This window comes from Macaca thibetana, chromosome 6 (assembly GCF_024542745.1).
Source record: "Macaca thibetana thibetana isolate TM-01 chromosome 6, ASM2454274v1, whole genome shotgun sequence".
NCBI lineage: Eukaryota > Metazoa > Chordata > Mammalia > Primates > Cercopithecidae > Macaca > Macaca thibetana.
The window spans coordinates 119,084,306-119,106,841 of NC_065583.1; the positions used below are offsets into that span (position 1 = coordinate 119,084,306).

The 22,536-nt window shown below is 39.7% G+C and overlaps 2 protein-coding genes across 4 annotated transcripts in view; both read left to right on the forward strand.

Annotated features, from left to right (window-relative positions):
• Positions 1-22,536, forward strand: part of ELOVL7 (ELOVL fatty acid elongase 7) — a 96,481-nt gene that overhangs the window by 13,396 nt on the left and 60,549 nt on the right. For 2 of the 3 annotated variants that reach the window (XM_050794382.1, XM_050794383.1), the window contains exon 1: positions 19,733-19,885. The exons of the other annotated variant lie outside the window; for it this stretch is intronic. The gene's annotated coding sequence lies outside the window, so the exon portion shown is untranslated. Of the gene's footprint in view, positions 1-19,732; positions 19,886-22,536 lie in introns of those variants that run through there. 3 annotated transcript variants of the gene reach the window in all.
• LOC126956990 (dihydrolipoyllysine-residue acetyltransferase component of pyruvate dehydrogenase complex, mitochondrial-like) lies at positions 20,219-21,818 on the forward strand. The gene is given in 2 exon segments (XM_050794379.1): positions 20,219-20,344; positions 20,347-21,818. Coding segments are annotated over 2 exon segments (1,476 nt in total). The 5' UTR covers positions 20,219-20,307; the 3' UTR covers positions 21,786-21,818.

Here is a 22,536-nt window from a genome sequence, read left to right on the forward strand (position 1 = left end):
TATTCATTCATTTATGTAATAAACATTAGCTATTTGCAATGTGTTAGACACTGGACATATGAAATCTAGAAGTCATCTCTCCTCATTTTTTCTCTTTCTCATGCCCATATGTAAATTAGTAGCACTCATGTCAGCTATGTCAACAAAATACATCCTGAACCATCTACTTCAGGGAACTCCTACTCCTGCTGTATTACCACAATCAATTCTCTACCAAGCAAAAATTATTTTTTAAAATGTAAGACAGATCATGTCACTGCTTTGCTTAAAAGCCTCTGATGAGAGTTCCAATTTCACAAGATGAAGAGTTCTAGAGATGCATGGTAATTATGGTTGCACAACAGTCTGAATGTATTTCATTTAATACTGAAATATACTTTTGAAAATGGTTAAGATGGTAAATTTTATTTGTATTTTACTATAAATTTTAAAATTGGAAAATGAATAGTCATACTACCAAAAAAAAAAAAAAAAGAAAGAAAAAAAAAGCCTCTGATGGTTTCCTCTTGTACCCAGAATGAAACCCAGGTACCTTACTGAGGTTGGAAGACCATCAGTGCCCATCTCTTTGTGCCATCCAGCATCACTGTCCTTGTGCTCTGCTTTCTGTTCCTCTGCTGTTGTCCTTCAGGACCACTCGGCTGCCACATCCTCCCCAGTATTCTAGCTCTTTCTCACTACCCTTCTACTATTACAGCCCTCTGCCCCGGTTACTATCACTTCACTCTGTTGCACTTTATTTTCGTCATCACTTTTGCCACTATTTGTCTTATTTTTATGTTTGTATCTTTGTTTACTTGTATGTCTTCCCACAAGAATGTAAACTTCATGAGAGCAGGGATCTCACTGTATCCCTAGTGTCAAGAAGGCTGCTTGGCACATAGCAGGTGCCAAATATTTGTTGAATAAATGAATAGAGACATGGTCCCGTACCTCAAGGACCTGACAGTTTCTGATACTGTCTGACTCTCAGGAGCCCTGAGCTGTGACTGTGAGCAAGGACTTTAAGAACCTGTCAGCCAGGCCTCATGTAGAGAATAGACAATGATTTCTCAAAATGAAATGATCAGGAGAGGAGAAAGAGGAGCAGATGATGTAGGAGGCAAAGAGCCAAAATTACAGTAAATGTTTCCTCTATTCAAGGGTAGAATAAACTTTTTCTCTCTTCTATCTCCCTGCCCATCTAAAATAAAAACAAGAGAAAACAAAAATAAAACTATATATCAGTAGCCACTCATGAACCTTGCCTAAGCCAAATGTAAAATGAAAGTGGTGTAAGATATTGTATGTCACGTTCCCAGAAATGCCTGACTCCTGTGCATCATCTGCCCTTAGAGAGCCCATTATGAGCACTCAGTTGTGTGAGTCAATATGTCTGCCTTGCCAGAATGAGACCAAAATCTTACCAGCCTTTCCATCATTCCAGAATTATCTTCTTCTCTAGTATGCCTTTCTCCTATGACAATCAAAACTCACTCTTTCCATCCTGCTGTCACAGACAGTTAGATTTATAGACAACTAGGCTTTTGTGTTCATGTGTTCATTAATATTTTTCATGGTAAATATAAAAGATAGAGGGACTTATGATATAGACAGATTTTTTTGTACTTGGCATGCAAAAATCTTCCATGTAATCAGAAAAATCAGATCGTTTTCTGACTGTATTAATAATATATGCTGACTTTAGAAATATAGAAAACTTATAACAGAAAATAACAAATAAAACAAACTTAAACAACAAAGAAAACAGATATCCCTTATAATCTTACCAACCAGAAATAACAATTGCTAACATTTTGATAAACTGGTTTACAGCTTCTTGTAGCCTTTTTAAAAAGCTTCTTGAAGTTTTTCTTGAGGAAAAGAATTGGGAAATATTTAGATGAGGAACAAGAACCATTTCCTAGTATGCTTTTTTTGTAAGCTCTAAACATAAAATATAAACCTTTCCAACATAAACATTTTATTTCTTTCTTAAAAACTCTTATTATAGAAATTTCCAAACATTTATAAAAGTAGAATGACGTAATGAACTGATGTACTCATCACTTAGAATCATGGCTAATCTTATTTCCTATGTAAATATTTCAGTATACCTCTAAAAATAAGGACTTCAAAAAATTACAGCCATACCATTATCATGCCTAAGAGGTTAAAAATAGTCCCTTACTGTCATCATATAGTCGATCAACCTGAAAATATTTAAAAACCACCACTTTGTTATGACTAAAGTAGTGAGAGATTCTTGGGTAATAGGATGATATGCAGTCTAAGGAGCAAATTGTATAAATAATCACAAGAAAAGTTTTAAAACAATAGGAGTAATTTATTTAGCTGTGCTTACTGCATGTAGATAACTATTAATACATTGGTAAACAATGTGTCATTTTATATTTTAATAACTTTGCTATTTCTTTATTGTCATGATTTAAATTCAAAATGCAGTGTTCATCTATGCCTAATGATTTTTTAAAAAATCTCTTATGCATTTTTGGGCTCAGCACAGGGAAAAAGTATGAACTGGATGCATCAAAGTCAGCATTTTGACATGTTTCCATAGGTTTCCATACTATGATACAGTTAATATATTTTTCTAAAGCTATAAATACCTGAAGTAAAGTAAAAATGAGATATTAGGCATATGCTTTGTTAAATTAATAAAGCAGAGCAAATCCATTCTTAGAATTTCAGTAGTAGAAATAATTTTTGTGCTCTTAAAGATATATGTTATTTTTATTTATTTATTTTTTTTTGAGATGGAGTCTCGCTCTGTCACCCAGGCTGGAGTGCAGTGGCCGGATCTCAGCTCACTGCAAGCTTCGCCTCCCGGGTTCACGCCATTCTCCTGCCTCAGCCTCCCGAGTAGCTGGGACTACAGGCGCCTGCCACCTTGCCCAGCTAGTTTTTTGTATTTTTTAGTAGAGACAGCGTTTCACCGTGTTAGCCAGGATGGTCTCAATCTCCTGACCTCGTGATCCGCCTGCCTTGGCCTCCCAAAGTGCGGGGATTACAGGCTTGAGCCACCGCGCCTGGCCGATATATGTTAATTTTTAATGAAAAGTGCTAAATCCTCCAAGTCTCTGCATAATTTATTCCTGTTATAATTTTTACCATATGAGGGTGTAACAGAGAGAATGCAGGGAACAGCAAAAAAGTTTACTTGGCTGAAAGATTAGTTTATCAGGAATCAGAGTGCAAGGTGAAGGTGAGGGGTAAACGGGGTCCAGCTTGGTTCCAGACTCCACTAACAAATTGCTAGAGGGTTCTGAAAAGACAAAGGACCTGGTGAGAGGTGCTTTGAGCTGGGGATTCAGATTGCTGCCTCCACACACTGTTAGGAGAGAGGGAACTAGGGGTGTAAAATGGGGGAAATTGAGGACTTGGTCCAGCACAAAGCCTAGACGAGGTTGTGCCTCTGTGGATGGAAAGGAGTGAGAAGGGCAGAAAGAATGAAAGAAAGGTGAAGAAGGGGAGAGTCTGGGTGTGCAGGAAGGATAGGAGGCCAAGGTTGGGTCTGTAACGCAGGTGGGTTGTGGTGCCAAAACTGGTCACCTAGGGAAACTAGGTCAAGGGCATGTGTTGGTTGTGATCATGAAAATTCCTTTATTTCTATTCCCTATTAATCGTTGCAGGTTAAGTTAATAAATTACATGCTCATTTGTAGAATTTGAGACTTTTCACTCTTCTGGGCAATTCTTTCATGATGGGGCATTTAAAGGTTTAGAAATTATTGGGCTATTTCAAACATCAAGTGTATGAAATCTCATTATAGTAGATAAAGCCAGCCAGAATAATCAGGATTTCTCTCCTACTCCCAACTAACTAGGAAGAAAACCCATGGTATTTGAGTACCTTGTATAAAATTGTCTAGAAAGAAAATGTTTTTCTGTGTTTACGTAAAAAGATATTTGTAAATATTAGACATGACAGCTTTTTATAGGGTAGTCATTGTTTTAATTTTGCATTGTCTACAGTTTGTTTGTTGATGCTCAGCTGCTGTTTGAAAGGGCCATAGTTGGAGGAACCTACATTGAGGTAATATTGAATTAAACTATATATATATTATCCAGATAGATTGTGGAAGGAAATATTAGTCTAAGTTGTTTCTGGCATCTTTTCCTTAATCTCGAAATTATGTAACCTAAAAATTAAGTAATGATATTTTTAGCAATATTGTATTGCAAATGTATACACATATTATGCATTAAATCAATTTGTCTACTAGCTTAGGTGTGTAACTACACTTTCCCTGGGAAAATGTTTTCTTTAGCTAAAATAACTAAATTATAAATTTTGTTCTCAATTAGAGATGTTTTTTGCAGACATGGAATAAATGAAGATCCTCTGTTGTCCTAAATCTGTGTTCATGTTTAATTTGTTAAAGAAAATTGAGACACCTTAATAACAATAGTTTCAGTGTAACTGTACTGAAGAAAGTAGTGTGGATACAGATACAGTCTGCTAACCCAGAGGCCATTTTTCATGAAGTTTCAGTACCTAAAATGTTTCTGGAAATGAGTAAGAAGAGAAATTATCCCCAATCAGAGAAAACAATGTCCAAAAGTCTTTTGAGTACATCTGTGCTCTGTTCAGAGGGAAACCCCCTAGTTTTTAATCTCCGCCCATTTAGCACTATTTTAAACATTCCAACATCGTTGTTTTTCTCATTTCCCATCCCATAGCATATTAGGGAAAACAAATTAGAATGAGCGAGATTTTGTAGACACAGGAATTCTAGTAACAAACAGTAAGAAGGGCAGTGGCTGGCTAACAAACTGATAGGGAGGGGACAGGAAATTTGTTAAAAAACAGACACAGGCATTAGAAATGCCTTGCAATTTGGAACTTTTAGTGCAGGGCAAAGATCCATAGCCATAAACAGGGGTAGTCCCAGAGGACACTGCTATGATACTGTTGTTCTTAATAGTATCCCTGAGTCATCCAGAAAAGTTCAGTTATAAGATGATTGAAATCTTTAAAAAAATGTTTTGTAGTAAAAAAATGAGAATCACAGATACAGGTGTATCTGGGCAGGTGTATCTTTGATTACACCTAGAGATAAGCATTTCAGTTATCTAAAATACTTTTATGAAACACTGCGTTACAAGATGAGACTGGATAAATGAGCTGTACTCATAAATACAAAACAGGTTGAATTAATTTGATCTTACTGTTGGTTACTTTTCTTAATCACCCCTCTCCTTGAGTACCATTTATTTTTCCTCGCTTTCTGGCTTACCTGTACATTATATAGATACGTTCTGTTTGGTGTATATGTATGTAATACCTCCCTTATGTTCAGATTTGTAATAGGAAAGACCATCATGCTTTTTGCTCTCTACAGGATTCATCAGTCCACATGCCTTGTGTGTCCACTGCTGGGCATTCCTTCCCCTGATGGGGCTCCATGCCCTATTCCTGTCCCTACTTGGACTGAACCTATAGCTGCCAATTCTTGCTTGTCTCAGGCAAGGTATTTAAGGCTATTGATTCCCACCCTTCCTCTCATTCTTGTAATTTTTGGTTACTGACTAAAAGAGAAACCCTTTACTGGGTATTATAGCCTTTCTATTGGCTATATATTCTATTGGCTCCTGTTACTATTAACCATACTTTCAGCTCTGTCCTTTATTCTGAGACTGGTGTTCCTTTGCGTTCCAGCTCTCTTGTATCCTCATTTTCCAAATATAACTGAATCACAGCTCTTTCCCTCAACCTCAGGCCTATATACTGCTTATGAGAAGGTTCATCCATCCATTCATTCAACAAGTATTTCGGTGTCTGTTACATGTCAAGCACTGTTTCAGGTGCCAGAGAGGCAGCAGACAAAACAGAAGAAGATCCCTGCCCCTAAGTAGCTTATATTATAGCGCATTCTTGGGGTCACAGAGGGCCAGACCATAAACAAGTTAATTTAGAATATTGGTGAAATACATATAAATATATATAACACTGAAAAGTACGATGGAGAAAAGTGAAGCAAGGTAAGGGAAGTGCGTGTTCATGGGGTGGTGACATTTTAGCAGGGATCTGAGGAAAGTGAAGGAATGAGCCATGGCAGATATCTGGAGGAAAAGAACTACAGGTTGTGGGGACAGTGGTTTCCAATACCTTGAGGCAGAGCATTCTTGCTGTGTTCAAGGAAGGACAAGGGGATCAATGTGGCTGAAGCTAAGTATGAGAAGTGAGGCCGGGCATGGTGGCGCACGCCTGTAATCCCAGCACTTTGGGAAGCTGAGGCAGGTGGATCTACCTGAGGTCAGGAGTTTGAGCCCAGCCTGGGTGTGTGCCTGTAGTCCCAGATACTTGGGAAGCTGAGGCAAGAGAATCACTTGAACCCAGGATGCAGAGGTTGCAGTGAGCCGAGATTGCACCACTGCACTCCAGCCTGGGCGACAGAGAGACTCGGTCTCAAAAAAAAAAAAAAAAGAAGAAAGAAAAAAAAGAAGTGAGAAGAAGGAAAGGTCAGAGATCAGAGAGGTAGTCAGGGCCCAGATCATGTAAGGCCATAGAGCCCATTATAAGAACTTTGACTTTTACTGTGAGTGAGGTGGGAAAATATTGGTGCATTTTAAACAGAGAAGGGACATGACTTGGGTTTTTGTTTTGTTGTTTTTAATGTGAGGAAGACATTAAAGAGGGACAAAGATGAAGTCAGGGAGACCAGCTAAGAGGCTACTGCAGCAATCCAGATAAGCAGAACAGTGGCTTGGGCCACCGTTAAAGTAAAGTATTTGGATTCTAGAATATATTTAGAAAATGAGGTAGTCATGAATTTTATGTAGAAAGAAATGGAGGCTTTCTTCCATATTTAAAGGTCTGGGTGGACTGGCCAGGATTCCCCTATCTATCCATTGCCACATTTGAATCTGTTACTTTTTCACTTCCAAAGGAAAATGAAACAAAAATCTCCTTTTTTGAACATCTCACTCTTGGGCTTTGTTGCCTCTGCCTTTCTTAGTCCTCTTTGTCTGTTGTTCTTCACTTCAATCCCACATGCCTTAGGGACTTTGACGTTTCTCCATCCTCACTCCTGCTGTTGCTCTGGGAGACTTCCAAGTCCCTTCAGATGCCAACTTGTGAGTGGCCTTTTTCCTTGTCTGACTCAACTGTGATAACCTTTACAGCACTGTAACCACCTGCCTTCATGGCCAATCTCTGAGCCTTATCACCTAGAAATATGCCAAGAAGATATAATTAACTCTACTATCTCGTTTTCAAGCCACAGTCTCTGGCTGCTCAACTGTCTTATACCTTCCTCTCTTCACTCTTACAGAGACTACAATTTTCCCTTGATCTCTTAATTTTTTATTTATCCTACCTCCATATTTATCTAATTCCAAATTAATCCTACAGTCATCCTCTGCATGGATACCCAGGCAGCTGAACAGTATGGTGGAAAACTGGGTAAAATGGTAAATGGATCAGTTTGTGATTTCCAGTCTTGTCTCAATCCTGACCAGCATTACTTAAGTATTTCACTCAGTGACTCTCAATCTTGGCTGCATACTAGAGTCAACTGGGAACTTAAAAAAATCCTAGGGCCCAGGCTATGGAGGCCAGTTAAATCTGAAATTTGGAGGCAGGACCCAGGCATCAGTAGTTCTTCATGTTCTTTAGGTGATTCTAATGTGCAACTAAGATTGAGAACCACTACTTTAAACTTGTTCTGGAAGGATTTTCAGTTTCCATTTCCCTGAAAAGCTATTCTATTCTTTCACTAATCTCTAAAAAACCCTCTACCTAACTCCGTTTTATAAACTGTTGGCAATTGATCCCGCCTCCTACTTGCTAGAAAAATTGAAGCATCTATTGGTGAATCCTCTTTAATTTTTAGTCTCCATTTAGTCAACTATACATTTAATTAGGGCCTAGATAAGCCAGGCACTGTGTTAGGTATTGGGCATAGAGTGGTAAATGGGACAGGTATAGTCCATGCCTTCCTGGTGCTTATGGTCTAGCCCTGCATCCAGGCAGGTTAATTAGGCAATTACTGGACATGGTAAGTGCTACGGGCACATGTAGGAAGGGCCCTAATCCAGACTTAGGCCCTGGAGAAGGCTTCCTCCCCTTTAGTAACTCATCTATTTCACTTCCTTCTTTCCTGTTTTCCTTCTTGGAGGAGTATCACCCTTGCTCCAGTAGAGGGAGAATGCTGCCTTGTAGGGCTTCTGTCCATCCCCTCTCATTTTCTCCTCTAGACCTTCATTGGTTGTTCCTTCCTGTTTCTCTGTATTCTTTCATCCCCTCACTGCAAAAATACTCAAGCTATTATCACCTTTAGACTAATAAAACTTGATTTTGCCTCTCCTTCTCTTCTAGCCTTCACCGCCAGGCTTTTTGAACAATACCTGTTCAATGCCTTCTATTAATCACCTGCCTTTGCATTTTGGCTTCAGCCTTATCATTGCTTAATTTCCCCTTCCTTCCAGTCACAGAATATATGACTGAATCACAGCTCTTTCCCTCAACCTCAGGCCCATACACTGCTTATGAGAAGGTTCATCCATTCATTCATTCAACAAGTATTTTGGTGTCTGTTACATGTCAAGCACTGTTTCAGATGCCAGAGAGGCAGCAGTGCACAAAACAGAAGAAGATCCCTGCCCCCAGGTAGCTTATATTATAGTGCATTCTTGGGGGCAGAGAAGTCCAGACTATAAACAAGTAAATTTAGAATATTGGAGAATTTGCTGAAGACCATTCAACTCTATGCACTGAACCTTTCTGGTGCATTTGACCCTGTTCATCCCTGCCTCCCTCTTCAGAATTTTTCCCACTTTTGTTTTCGTGATTCTGCATGTACTGAGTTCTCCTCATGTCTTTTTGACTCTTTCTTTTTTGTCTTCTTTGTGAGATTCCATCTTCTGGCCCACCCTTTAAATGATGGTATTCTCCAGGCATTTTTCTTTAGACCACTATTGTTCTCATGCATCTATTACTGTGGTTTTAATCACCATCTAGATGTGAAGTTCCAAAAGCTGTATCCTTAGCCTTGACCTTCCTCCCAAGTGTCTGCTAAACATCTCCACCTGAATGTCCCCTGGGCTTGTCACATTGGGATTTACTTCACCAAACTATCTCTGCCCTTGTTCAGGCCTGTAAGGATTTATCACTGGGATGATTGGAATGAAACCCCACTCGGTCTCCTTGCTCTTAGGCTCACCCCTCACATTCATCCTTTGCATAGCTGATTTGCCTATAGCTAAAGCTTGCACTCAGGGGATTCTTCTGGTACAGACTTGGGGTTGTCAGTGGGTAGCACTCTGGTGACCTGTGTGGTTGAGCTCTTTTACATATTAAGCTTCTGAATAATATTTCACCTTTTCAGCACTTCCTATTGCCTATGCAATGTCTTTCACACTCTTCCTCATTTGCACTCCTTTCTCAGTGCATTTGCCCATCATATCACCCCAAAGTACCCAATTCCTACTCTTCACCAAGAAATAGCTCAGTCTCATATCTTTCACAAATCCTTCTTATCATTCACATCTTCATTTGTTTATTCACTGATATTTATTAGACACTTGCATTGTCCCAGGCAGCAAACAACATTCCCCAAAGGAGGAAGGTAAGAACATGCCAGAAGGCATTAGAGAAGTGCTTCTCAAACTATCTGTGGTGATAGACCAACTGGGTTTTCAATTTGTTTTTTTTCTTTTTTTCCCTATCGTGGATCACTCAATGGTCCTATTGCACATAATGAATATGCAGGTTGCACCACATGTGACTCACCTCACAAATTCAGCAACACTTGAACTGGTCTATGTCTTGTTCAACAGGCATCGCATCCTTGGATGTCACAGCAATGTCAAATTGCTATAAACATTTCTAAATGCTTACACTTGATTTCTGGACTTAGCTGGTACCAATCTAGTAACAAACAATTTGTACATCAGTACTGGTCACAGGCCACTGCCCTAGAGTATTTGCTATAGGTGCCATGGTAGGAGAGGGGACAGCTTATGTCAGGGGCTCAGAAGAGACTGGACAGTTTGCCTGGGTGGTTTAGCTGTAAGGAGAACAGAAAGCATGTTAGAGGAAGGCAGAATTGTAAAAAGTGAACTAGGCTTCCCAGCCAGCCGAACAAGGATTTTTAGTCATGAACAGAAACTGGAGCATAGATAGAGGGGGAAGGAGGAGCACTTAGGCCTGCTGAGTTGGAAGATAGAGGGGACATAGTAGAAAAGGTTGCTGTAAGGCAAGAGATGAGGCTAGAGAGTCACGTGGGGTTGAGATCATTCATTCAGCGAATACTTTTTGGGAATCAACCATGTGCCAGACCCTGCCTAGGCACTGGGGTTAGAAGTCCAGCAGGGACAGTTTTTCTCTACTAGAGATTAGAAGGGTGCTAAGCATCACCAAAGAGTTAGACTTTTTAGTAACTTTAGGCAGTCTTTGAAGGATTTTGAAGTAGAGCATGGTGTGATTGCTTTAATCCTTGGGAAGATGACTCTGGTGGCCTTGTGTACAATGGATGGCTGTTCATTTAGGAAAGTTAGTTGAAAGGTGATTTCAGTAATCTTGGCCACACAAAGAATGAAGTGAACTAGGCAGTAATTATAATTATTACTCAAATTTACTAAGAACTTGGTATAGGGCTTAAAGCTACAGCATACTAAAAATAGATAATTCACTAAGCAGAGAAGAAAACATCAGCACAAGACAGACTTATCAGTAGACAAACTTATTAGTTCACTTCCTTCTGTGTGTGGCCAAGAGATGATAAAGCTCAGGAAGTAGCAGTCAGGGGTTGAGGGGAGGAAGTGGGGTTGAAGGAAAGGGAAAGGGACTTTTAGGAGAAATATCATAAAGGTGGTATACACCACAGGTCTTAAGGGATCAGTGAAGTTTAAGGATGGCTCACAGTTTCTGATTTGTGATAAGGTTCATGGTCCAACTCATTGAGAGAATGCATAATAGAAGGGGAGGGTGTTGGAGGAGTGAGAAGTCATGAATCTAAAGATGTCATACCAGTTAGGTGCCTCTCTGTGCTCCTGTAATGCTTTGTGCTAACTTCTTGCATAGAATTGTCCATTGGGCTGAAGTACTTGTGAGCTCCTTGAGAATGTGTACCCATTTTTCTATCCCAGACATGGGGCACGGGGCCTGACATGTGGAACAGGCTTAACAAATGGTTCTTAAACTAAACTGAAAGATAGTGTATTAGTTTTCTATTGCTGCTGTAACAAATCACCACAAACTTTTTAAGTTCATTGAAATAACACGAATGTATTATCTCACAGTTCTGTAGGTCAGAATTCCAGGTTGGCACAGCTGGTTTTTCTGCTCTGTGTTTCACAGGCCCAATTAAGGTGTTGGTCAATTGGGCTCTTATTAGGAGGCTCCTTTTGGAGCTCCAGTGGGAGCTTGGAATCCATTTCTAAGCTCATTCAGGTTGTTGGCAGGATTTACTTTTTTTGTGGCTGTAGGACAGAGGTTCCTGTTTCCAGGCTGTCTGTCAGAGGCCACCCTTATCTCCTAGGAACCTCTCCCCAGTCTTTGAATGTGGGCCAGTCCATCCCAGAGCCAGCAAAGTTGCATTGAATATTCATGCTTCAAATCCTTCTTCCAGCCAGAGACAGTTCTCTACCTTAAAGGATGCATTTGATTACATCGGGCCCACCATGATAATCCAGGGTAACTCTCTATTTTAAGGTCTATAAATTTAATTTCATCTGTAGAAACCCTTTTGAACATATTGGTGGGAGGGGTGAGCATCATTTTGTCTACTACAATGGTAGTTATCCACCAAGTCATGTAGGCATTATGATTGTGGTTTTTTCTTTCTTTTTTTTTTTTTTTTTGAGACAGAGTCTCACTCTGTCACCCTAGCTGGAGTGCAGTGGCTCAATCTCGGCTCACTGCAACCTCCACCTCCTAGGTTCAAGTGATTCTTGTGCCTCAGCCTTCTGAGTAGCCGGGATTATAGGCGCCCGCCAGCCACCACACCCAGCTAATTGTTGTATTTTTAGTAGAGACGGAGTTTCACCATGTTGGTCAGGCTGGTCTCAAACTCCTGACCTCAGGTGATCCACCCTCCTCAGCCTCCCAAAGTGCTGGGATTACAGGCATGAGCCACCGTTCCCAGCCTATGATCATGGTTCTTAAACACGTATGCATTGTAGGACCTCTCATTTGTACAGGGAAGCAAAAGGAGACTGAATTTGCTCAGTGTCAGAAGGGAATGGGAACAGAGATAGATCATGACCCTTCAGCTTCCACTCTTTCTTCTATGAGTACATTGTCCATCTCATCCATCTGTCTATCCATCTATCCCATCTATTCAACTAGTAGTCATTCATTCATTAATTCATAAACATTTGAGTAGCTGCTTTTTTAAAAGAGTCTATGCTAGGTTGAGAAATGAGGAAGAAAGTGAGATACAAAGATAACACCTGATTTCTGTCAGTTCACTTTTAGTATATTGAGGTCTATATCAAGTTTTCTTTTCTTTTCTTTTCTTTTTCTTTTCTCTTTCTTTCTTTCTCTTTCTCTCTCTCTCTCTCTCCCCTCCTCCCTCCCTCCCTCCCTCTCTCTCTTTCCCCCTCCCTCCCTCCCTCCCTCTCTCTCTCCCTCTCTCTCTCTCCCCCCCCCCCGCTTTCTTTATTTTTTAAATTTTGAGATGGAGTCTCACCCTGTTGCCCAGGCCGAAGTGCAGTGGCACAGTATCTCAGCCCATTGTAACCTCCGCCTCCCAGGTTCCAACAATTCTCCTGTCTCAGCCTCCCTAGTAGCTGGGATTACATGTGCCCACCACCATGCCTAGCTAATTTTTTTGGATTTTTAGTAGAGACGGGGTTTCACCATGTTGACAGGCTGGTCTCGAACTCCTGACCTCGTGATACACCCGCCTCAGCCTCCTGAAGTGCTGGGTTTACAGGCATGAGCCACCATGCCCAGCCTCAAATTTTCTTAAATCTATGCTGTCTACTGATAAGTTTGTCTTATGTTGATGTTTTCTTCTCTGTGTAGTGAATTATCTGTTTTTAGTATGCTATAGCTTCAAGCCCTGTACCAAGTTCTCAGTAAATGTGAGTAATTATTATAATTACTGTTTAGTTTACTTCCTTCTATGTATGGCCATAAAATTTAGGAACCATTACTACATGTATCTTATCGTTGCTTTCATTTTTAACTTTATTCAAGTAACCAGTGTTACAGTTGCTTATTACTCTTTCCAGAGATCTGTGCATATACAAGGAAGTATTTGTCTTGTGTCTGGCATTAATTATATATTTTAGTGATTATTCCATAGCAGCATAGGTAAAGCTATTTCATTCCTTTATTCTTTTAATAACCTTTTTTTTTTTTTTTTTTTTTTTTTGAAATGGAGCCTCACTCTATTGCCCACTCTGGAGCGCAGTAGTGCGATCTTGGCTCACTTCGACCTCCGCCTCCTGGGTTCAAGCAATTCTACCGCCTCAGCCTCCAGAGTAGCTGGGATTACAGGTGCCCACCACCAGGCCTAGCTAATTTTTGTATTTTTAGTACAGACGGTGTTTCATCATGTTGGCCAGGCTGTTCTCGAACTCCTGACCTCAAGTGATCCACCTGCCTTAGCCTCCCAAAGTGCTGGGATTCCAGATGTGACCCATCACACCTGGCCCTTTTTATAACTTTATTCTTTTTTTATGGCATAGTATTCCATTGTTCAAATATACCAGTTTTTTAAAACAAGTCTCATATTGGTGGATATTTGGATTGTTTCCACTTCTTTTGCTATTAAAAGATTGCTACAATAAAAAATCTCCCGTGTTTATCTTTCATGCAAGTATAAGTATATATATGTGTGTATATATATGGTGTGTATATATGGTATATATATGGTGTGTGTATATATGGTATATACATATGGTGTGCATATATGGTATGTATATGTATATATACACACACCATATTTATACACACACCATATATATACACACACCATATATATACATATACATATATACACACACACACACACACACCATTTGTTTTATAGTTGATATTGCCAAATCACTCCCATAGAAGTTGTACCAGTTCACATTCCCATCAGCAATGTATGAGAGTGCCTGTTTCTCCACACCTTGACTAACAAAGTGTGTTATCAGACTTTATGGTCTTGGCCAATCTGATAAGTAAAAAATGATATTTCACTCTAATTTAAATTTGCACTTGTCACATTGTTGAGTAACATTGGGCATCTTTTTGAATACATTTTAGAGCTATTTGTATTTCCTTTTCTGTGAGCCCTCTGTTTTTTGTGTCTTTTTTTTCATTTCTCCCCTGAGACATGTTGAGTTTGTTTTTTTTTTTTTTTAATTTGTTGAAAGCCTTTATATATCAGAGAAAGTAATGTTTTGGAATATGAGATACTTACATTTTTCTTTCAGTTTGATTTCTCTTTTGATTTTGTGTGCTTAAGCTTTTCACTGTATAAATATTTAAAGTGGTCATATTCAATCTTTACATCTGTGACTTCTATGTTTTGTGTCATTGTTGGAAAAGCCTGCCTCATTCCAGTATTATAAAATAATTATCTCAGGTTTACCAATTATTTAATTTTTAATTTTGAAATAATTATAGATTCACAAAAAGTTGCAATATTACTACAGAGAGATCTGTGTACTTTTCATTCAGTTTCCCCCAAACACCAGGTATTTTTATAATTTCATTTTTACATTTGAATGTTTTATTTATCTGAAATTTGTTTTAATGTGAGATATGGATTTCAATTTATTCTTTTCCAATTGGCTACCCATTGATCCTCACATAATTTGTTGAATAATCTGTATTTTCCCCAATAATTTAAAATGCATGTGTATCTATCATCAACTAATTCCTGCGTCTACTGGTTAATTTCTTAAATATTTAAAGTATCAACTGGAAGAGAAGTTGCCATGGCATTATCATTGTACATTTTTTCAAGGGCCACATGTTGAAATAACCAGTGCTGACTTTGTTTCAAAAATCCGTTTATAGTGTAATTTGGCCTATTTGGCTAGAACTGTGTGGTCTTATGGGTTGTGGTGGGGTATAGGTAAATAACATTTATTCTTTGCCCTCCAGGAGTTCACCTTGTCTTATTGATCCCAATCTATTCAGGTGAAGTCTTTAGACTATGTAGTGCTTAAAGTTAACCAATTAATCCTCCCTATACTCTTTTTTTTTTTTTTCTTTTCTTTTCTTTTTTTTTTTTGAGATGGAGTCTTGCTCTGTTGCTCAGGCTGGAGTGCAGTGACGTGATCTTGGCTCACTGCAACCGCCATCTCCTCCGAATCCTGGTAGCAATTCTCCTACCTCAACCTCCTGAGTAGCCGGGATTACAGGGGCCCTCCACCATGCCTGGCTGATTTTTGTATTTTTAGTAGAGACGGGGATTCATCATGTTGACCAGGTTGGTCTCGAACTCTTGACCTCAAGTGATCCACCTGCCTTGGCCTCCCAAAGTGCTGGGATTACAGGGGTGAGCCACCGCACCTGGCCCTTCCCAAAACTCTTTTAAATGACATATATTATCTCCATTTTGTAGATAATAGAGACTCAAAGATTAAAGTTGCTCTGATATCCAGTCACAGAGCAAGTTGGCAGAGCTCAAACCCAGGTTCTGGTCTTTTGATTACTAGTGTTATTCCATACCATTCCAGGACATGCCTCAGATCTGCCCAAGATGTGTTTTCACTCCATTGACCTCAGATAAAAACTACCATAACCTGTGAGCTACACATAACTCTACTATTCCATCTTTGCTTTAGCAAACCTAAAGACTTTCACCATTTTTATTTTGTTTTTAAAATAAATGTTAAACAACATGGTGAAACCCCGTCTCTACTAAAAAGAAATACAAAAATTAGCCAGGCATGGTAGTGCACACCTGTAATCCCAGCTATTTGGGAAGCTGAGGCAGGAGAATCGCTTGAGCCCGGGAAGCAGAGGTTGCAGTGAGCTGAGATAGTGCCATTGCATTCCAGCCTGGATAACAGAACGAGACTCTGTCTTGAAAAAAATAAATAAATTTTATTGTGTATATTTGCGTAATGTAATGTGATGTTCATTTTTAGTTCCTACTTTTTAATGAAAGGGTTAAGCAAAGGTAGATAACTTCTGCAAGGTTTTTGTGATTTCACTCTGAGTGATGCTAAAGGAAAATGAAATACTCATCTGCTTATTTCATTATCTGAATGTAAGTAGTAGATTTAGTGTATATTTAGGTTATTTAGATTTAGGTAATTCTAAAATTCTTTCCCAGCTGTATGATTCTTGCTAGTATTTTCCATAGTTTTATGTTCCCATATAGGAGGAAGTGAACAAAAACATTTAAAGAATGATAAGTATTTTCATGTGGGTTATTTAGAGGGAAAACATGCTACAAATTCCTTAATCCAATTAAAATCACACTTGTTATGAAAAGTCATGTGGGCTGATTATTGTATAATAGTAGTTTTGATTTCAGTTCATTATATATCAGCTTGGTAGCATATGTTTAAAGGCTACCACTTAAAATTCTGTATATACTTAGAATTTAAGACTATCAGCTCATATGCTTTGTTAGGTCCTCTTGTAGTTTCCTGGCAATTAGTTGCAATGTAGTTCATGTGATGTTTTTCATGGGATAGGGATTTTAGGAGCAGTAAATGGGGATGGGGTGGAGGTGAGTCTCCAGCCCTGTATTTTCTGCCTACCATTCATAATTAAGCCCAGCATAGTGCTTAGTGTGCTGTTAATAAATGTTGGTTGATTGACAAAATTCATTTCACCATCTTGTTCTTACTGCCCTTCACACTGGGAAGCTGTGTGCTATCATGACGAGCATAGACTGGAACCCTGAACTTTGAACACTTTCTCTACAGCTTAATAACTATGTGATCTGGAGCAAGTTCCTTAACTTCTCTGAGCTTCAGTTTCCTTATCTGTAAAATAAAGATAATGGCATTTCTCTGATAGAGCTGCTAGGAAGATTGAATGTGATAATGTCAGTGGAATACCTAGCACAGTACATGACCCAGAGCCTTCAGTTAGTGGGCGTTGTTGTTATTCTCTTGGATAACTTGGGTAGCAACTCACTGTACTCCTTTGCCTCAAGAAGTAGAGGCTGTGTGTGGTATGCTGGGTCAGCTCCCTTTGTTTCAAGAAAACTCTGCAATCTTCTCACAGAATCTGTTAACACCTCTTTGACTTTTGAGCAATACTCCAGGATGACTACTGAGGCTGGATGAGAAGGCTGATTGTCACCTGTGGTTCTGCTTCTTCCTTATGCATTTTTGACCCATTTCACAGATTTCATAATAACTCATTATGAAAATTTTATTCTTTTCAGAACCACCAATTTTTAAAACTTTAATCAAGACAGCTTTCTTATTGCAAAAGATTTCGATAATGAGGATTCCAGGTTGGCACAGGCTGATTTGGGCAACTGAGAAGTCTTTCCGACTTTTGTCAGAGAAGTAACTTAGCTGAGTTCGTTCTTGTTGCCACCTTGCTTTTGAGCCTCTTGGTTAATGTATGAAAGCAGAGGAACTGCTTTCATCTGAGGCAGACAGTGGCAAAGTTCCCATGGCAGGACATGTTTGTTCTTACAAATCTCATATGTGGTGGTCACAAGGGAGACCGTCGTATTTTGTTTTGCTTGTCTGGGCTTTACCATAATTTGATGATTGTTTCAGTGTTTTTGCCTGAGAACTAACTGTCTAAGAGAAAAGACTGTGATGCACTTGCCCTTAGGGACCTTCTTAGTCAGCCCCAATCTACCTGTCCAGTTTTAGCTCCCGCTTCTCCTCTTTGCAAATCCGTTTTGTACTACAACCAGGCTAGTGGTCTTTTAAAAAGTGTTCTCTGAAGTAACAATCCCAGTTTCTGTTGACAGAAAAAAAATATGATAGAAACAAAAACAAAGAGTTGATGACTCCTGAAATTGGGAGGGAGGAATGGGAGCAGGTGAGAAATAACTTACTGAAGGGAAATAGAGATTTTTGTATCAGAGGGCAGTAGGGAATGTTGAATGAGAAGAGTGGAGTCAGATAGTGGAGCTGAGAACTTGGGACTTGATGTAATTTAAAATAGGGAAAGGGGAAAAGGTGATGAAAGTGGTATTTTAGGACTATTTTTTTCTCTTAAGATTCACCCTAAGCATAGATTTAAGAGATATACGAGTAGAGGCAAGAGTTATCCAGGCCCAGTTATAGTAATACACGTGTCAACTGAAGTTCTGGTTGTTAGCAGTAAGAATTGTGGGGAACATTTTCACTTGAGAAAAGTCAAGTTGTAACAGCTCACAGGTTGGAGGTGAAAGAACACGGTCAAAGATGATTCCGATGGTTTGGATTTTGTAAAAGAAAAGTCAAGCCATTAACACCTGTGAAGGTGATGAATAAAGAAACCTGTTGGTTGAAGACAGAAGCTGGGCAAGATGAGTTCCTTTTGGGATTAGTTAGGCTTCCTGTGATGGTGGAATATTCAAATTATAATGTTTATCGGCAGTTGGAAAAAATGGACTCTGGCATGGATGAAAGGTTGGGGTTCAGAGTGTAGACTTAGGAGTCATTGCCATTTTTTTAGGAGCAAGTAGATAGAAAGAAAAGAGAGCACCAAGGATTGAGGGGAGAAATCCTCCAGTGCAGGCGTATGAAGAAAAGAACCAGCGAAACAAAAGCAGCAAGAGCTAAATGATGGAAAGGCTTGAGGCCAGTGCGATGAATGCTATACTGTGGAAGCCAAGGTCAGGGCTGTGAGAAGGAAGGAGAGGTCAACAATGAGGGACTGCAGGCAGATCAGAGTAGACAAAAACTTAGGAGAAGCCTTCGGGTTTAGCAAGAGGGAGGTTCCTAACCTTTGTTTATAATTCCAGTGAGAGAGGAAACCTTTAACCAAGCAAGACGGTTACCTGAGAAGAGTCACACGTTCCATCAAGCATCCCTTTTCTGGATGCTGTGATCCAGAATCCCTGCCGTGCTGAATCACAGTCTGTCAGATCTACTGAAGAACTATCCCTTTCCTTTATTTCATTATTATATGCCTATTCTTTTTTTTTTTCCCAATTAAATTTTGCAGCTTGTCCTCTCCAGCCTAGAGAGGGCTTGTCACTATTGTTATTGAACAACATAGGTCACAACCAGTAAAACTTTTTTCTATTCTAACACATTTTCTGATGAAAATTAAATATATACCAAGCAATAAATTTGGTTCTCTATTGTCAAACTTAACAGCAAGAAACTCTTTGTTAAACATTGAACTGTTTCATTTCCTCTCAAGATGGCATTTTATTCTTTATATTTTCTTTCCTTTTCATTTATTTATTTATTTATTTATTTATTTATTTATTTATTTTGAGAGAGAGGATCTTGTTATGTTGTTTAGGCTGCAGTGCAGTGGCACAGTCATTGCTTACTGTAACCTCAAACTACTGGGCTTCAGTGATCCTCTTGCCTTGGTCTCCTGAGTAACTGGGACAACAGGTGTGTGCCATCATGCCCAGTTAATTTTTTAAAAACAATTTTGTAGAGATGAGGTCTCTTTGTGCTGTCCAGACTGGTTTCAAACTCCTGGTCTCAAGCAATCCTCCTGCCTCGGCCGCCAAAATTGCTAGGATTAAAGGTCTGAGCCACCGTACCTGGAATTATATTTCTCTTTTATGTTTTTTTTCTAAAATTTAGATTAAGATTGAGATTAGGTGTTTTACCCTTTATGTTGCTATAAGAGAATACTAAAGAACGGGTCATTTATAAGAAAAAATTTATTCCTTACAGTTCTGGAGGCTGAAGTCCAAGGCCAAGGGGCCACATCTGGTGAGGGCCTTCTTGCTGGTGGGACTCTCTACAAAGTCCTGAGATGGTACAAGGCATCACATGGTGAGGGGCTCATGAGAGTTGGCTAGACTGGCTTTTATAACAGACTCACTCTCCTGGTAAGTAACTCACTCCCTCCATAACCCATTAATTACTACTCAGCAATAAAAAGAAAAAGGCTATTGATACAACATGGATGTCTTAAAAAACATACATCCGACTACAGGATATGGCGGAGTCCGGGCACTGTGTGGCTGGACCCCCAGCTCTGGGGCCACGCCACGGAACCGCTTACTGCTGCAGCTTTTGGGGTCACCTGGCCGCCGCTGTTACAGTCTTCCCCCGCATCAGAAGGTTCCATTGCCTTCTCTTTCCCCCACAATGCAGTCAGGCACCATAGCCCATTGGGTAAAAAAAGAGGGGGGCAAAATCAACGAAGGTGACCTAATTGCAGAAGTTGAAACTGATAAAGCCACTGTTGGATTTGAGAGCCTGGAGGAGTGTTATATGGCAAAGATACTTGTTGCTGAAGGTACCAGGGATGTTCCCATTGGAGCGATCATCTGTATCACAGTTGGCAAGCCTGAGGATATTGAGGCTTTTAAAAATTATACATTGGATTCCTCAGCAGCACCTACCCCACAGGCGGCCCCAGCACCAACCCCTGCTGCCACTGCTTCACCACCTACACCTTCTGCTCAGGCTCCTGGTAGCTCATATCCCCCTCACATGCAGGTACTTCTTCCTGCCCTCTCTCCCACCATGACCATGGGCACAGTTCAGAGATGGGAAAAAAAAGTGGGTGAGAAGCTAAGTGAAGGAGACTTACTGGCAGAGATAGAGACTGACAAAGCCACTATAGGTTTTGAAGTACAGGAAGAAGGTTATCTGGCAAAAATCCTGGTCCCTGAAGGCACAAGAGATGTCCCTCTAGGAACCCCACTCTGTATCATTGTAGAAAAAGAGGCAGATATATCAGCATTTGCTGACTATAGGCCAACTGAAGTAACAGATTTAAAACCACAAGCACCACCACCTACCCCACCCCCGGTGGCCACTGTTCCTCTAACTCCCCAGCCTTTAGCTCCTACACCTTCAGCACCCTGCCCAGCTACTCCTGCTGGACCAAAGGGAAGGGTGTTTGTTAGCCCTCTTGCCAAGAAGTTGGCAGTAGAGAAAGGGATTGATCTTACACAAGTAAAAGGTACAGGACCAGATGGTAGAATCACCAAGAAGGATATTGACTCTTTTGTGCCTAGTAAAGCTGCTCCGGCTCCAGCAGCTGTTGTGCCTCCCACAGGTCCTGGAATGGCACCAGTTCCTACAGATGTCTTCACAGATATCCCAATTAGCAACGTTCATCAGGTTATTGCACAACGATTAATGCAATCAAAGCAAACCATACCTCATTATTACCTTTCTATAGATGTAAATATGGGAGAAGTTTTGTTGGTACAGAAAGAACTTAATAAGATTTTAGAAGGGAGAAGCAAAATTTCTGTCAATGACTTTATCATAAAAGCTTCAGCTTTGGCATGTCTAAAAGTTCCCGAAGCAAATTCTTCTTGGATGGACACAGTTATGAGACAAAATCACATTGTTGATATCAGTGTTGCAGTCAGTACTCCTATAGGACTCATCACACCTATTGTGTTTAATGCACATATAAAAGGGCTAGAAACCATTACTAATGATGTTGTTTCTTTAGCAACCAAAGCAAGAGAGGGTAAACTACAGCCACACGAATTCCAGGGTGGCACTTTTACGATCTCCAATTTAGGACTGTTTGGAATTAAGAATTTCTCTGCTATTATTAACCTACCTCAAGCATGTATTTTGGCAATTGGTGCTTCAGAGGATAAACTGGTTCCCACAGATAATGAAAAAGGGTTTGATGTGGCTAGCATGATGTCTGTTACACTCAGTTGTGATCACCAGGTGGTGGATGGAGCAGTTAGAGACCAGTGGCTTGCTGAGTTTAGAAAGTACCTTGAAAAACCTATCACCATGTTGTTGTAACTAACTCAATAGAAAGAAAAGAGAGCACCAAAGATTGAGGGGAGAAATCCTCCAGTGCAGGGGTATGAAGTGCAGGGGTATGAAGAAAAGACTCTCCCAGGTCACAATGATTCATTCTTATCAAGATGTTTATGTATTAAACAGGTGGTTCGTTTTATTTTAACCAGTTATTTTTATTATTGAGTCTGTCTAGATAAGTTATTTATAATGGACATTACTGAATTTTTAAAATGCCGATTACACCCAAATATTGTGCACATTTAATAATCAGACACCAGATTTTTAGCTCTGTACTCCTAATTAAGGGACATGTGGCCTTGCCTAGCCCTCTGGTACTTCCACTAGGAAATGTAGAATAGGTAGAATTGTGGTTCCCTAAAGAAAAGGACATAAAGGTAACCTGGATGGAACCTTGAAGTTCTGAAATTTAATCTCCTAAAATGTTCTCCTTAGATGTGAGAGAAGGAGAAATCAGGAAAATTAATTCTTGTAGGGGAAGGGCTTGAATTGAAGCTTTACTTTAGAATTTAATCCTGGTTTGAAATTTTCCATTATATGATCTTGGTTTATCACCGATGGGAAGGGTAGAAAACTTCAAGGAAAATAAGTGAAATTTTCAAAGTCAACGTTTTGTTAGACCTTTTCAGCTGATTGTTTATTTTTCTGTGAATCCCTATACACAGTTGTTTCCCTTCCTCTTGAGATAATCTAAATATAAACCAGCCACTTGATATAAATGAAAGAAAAAATA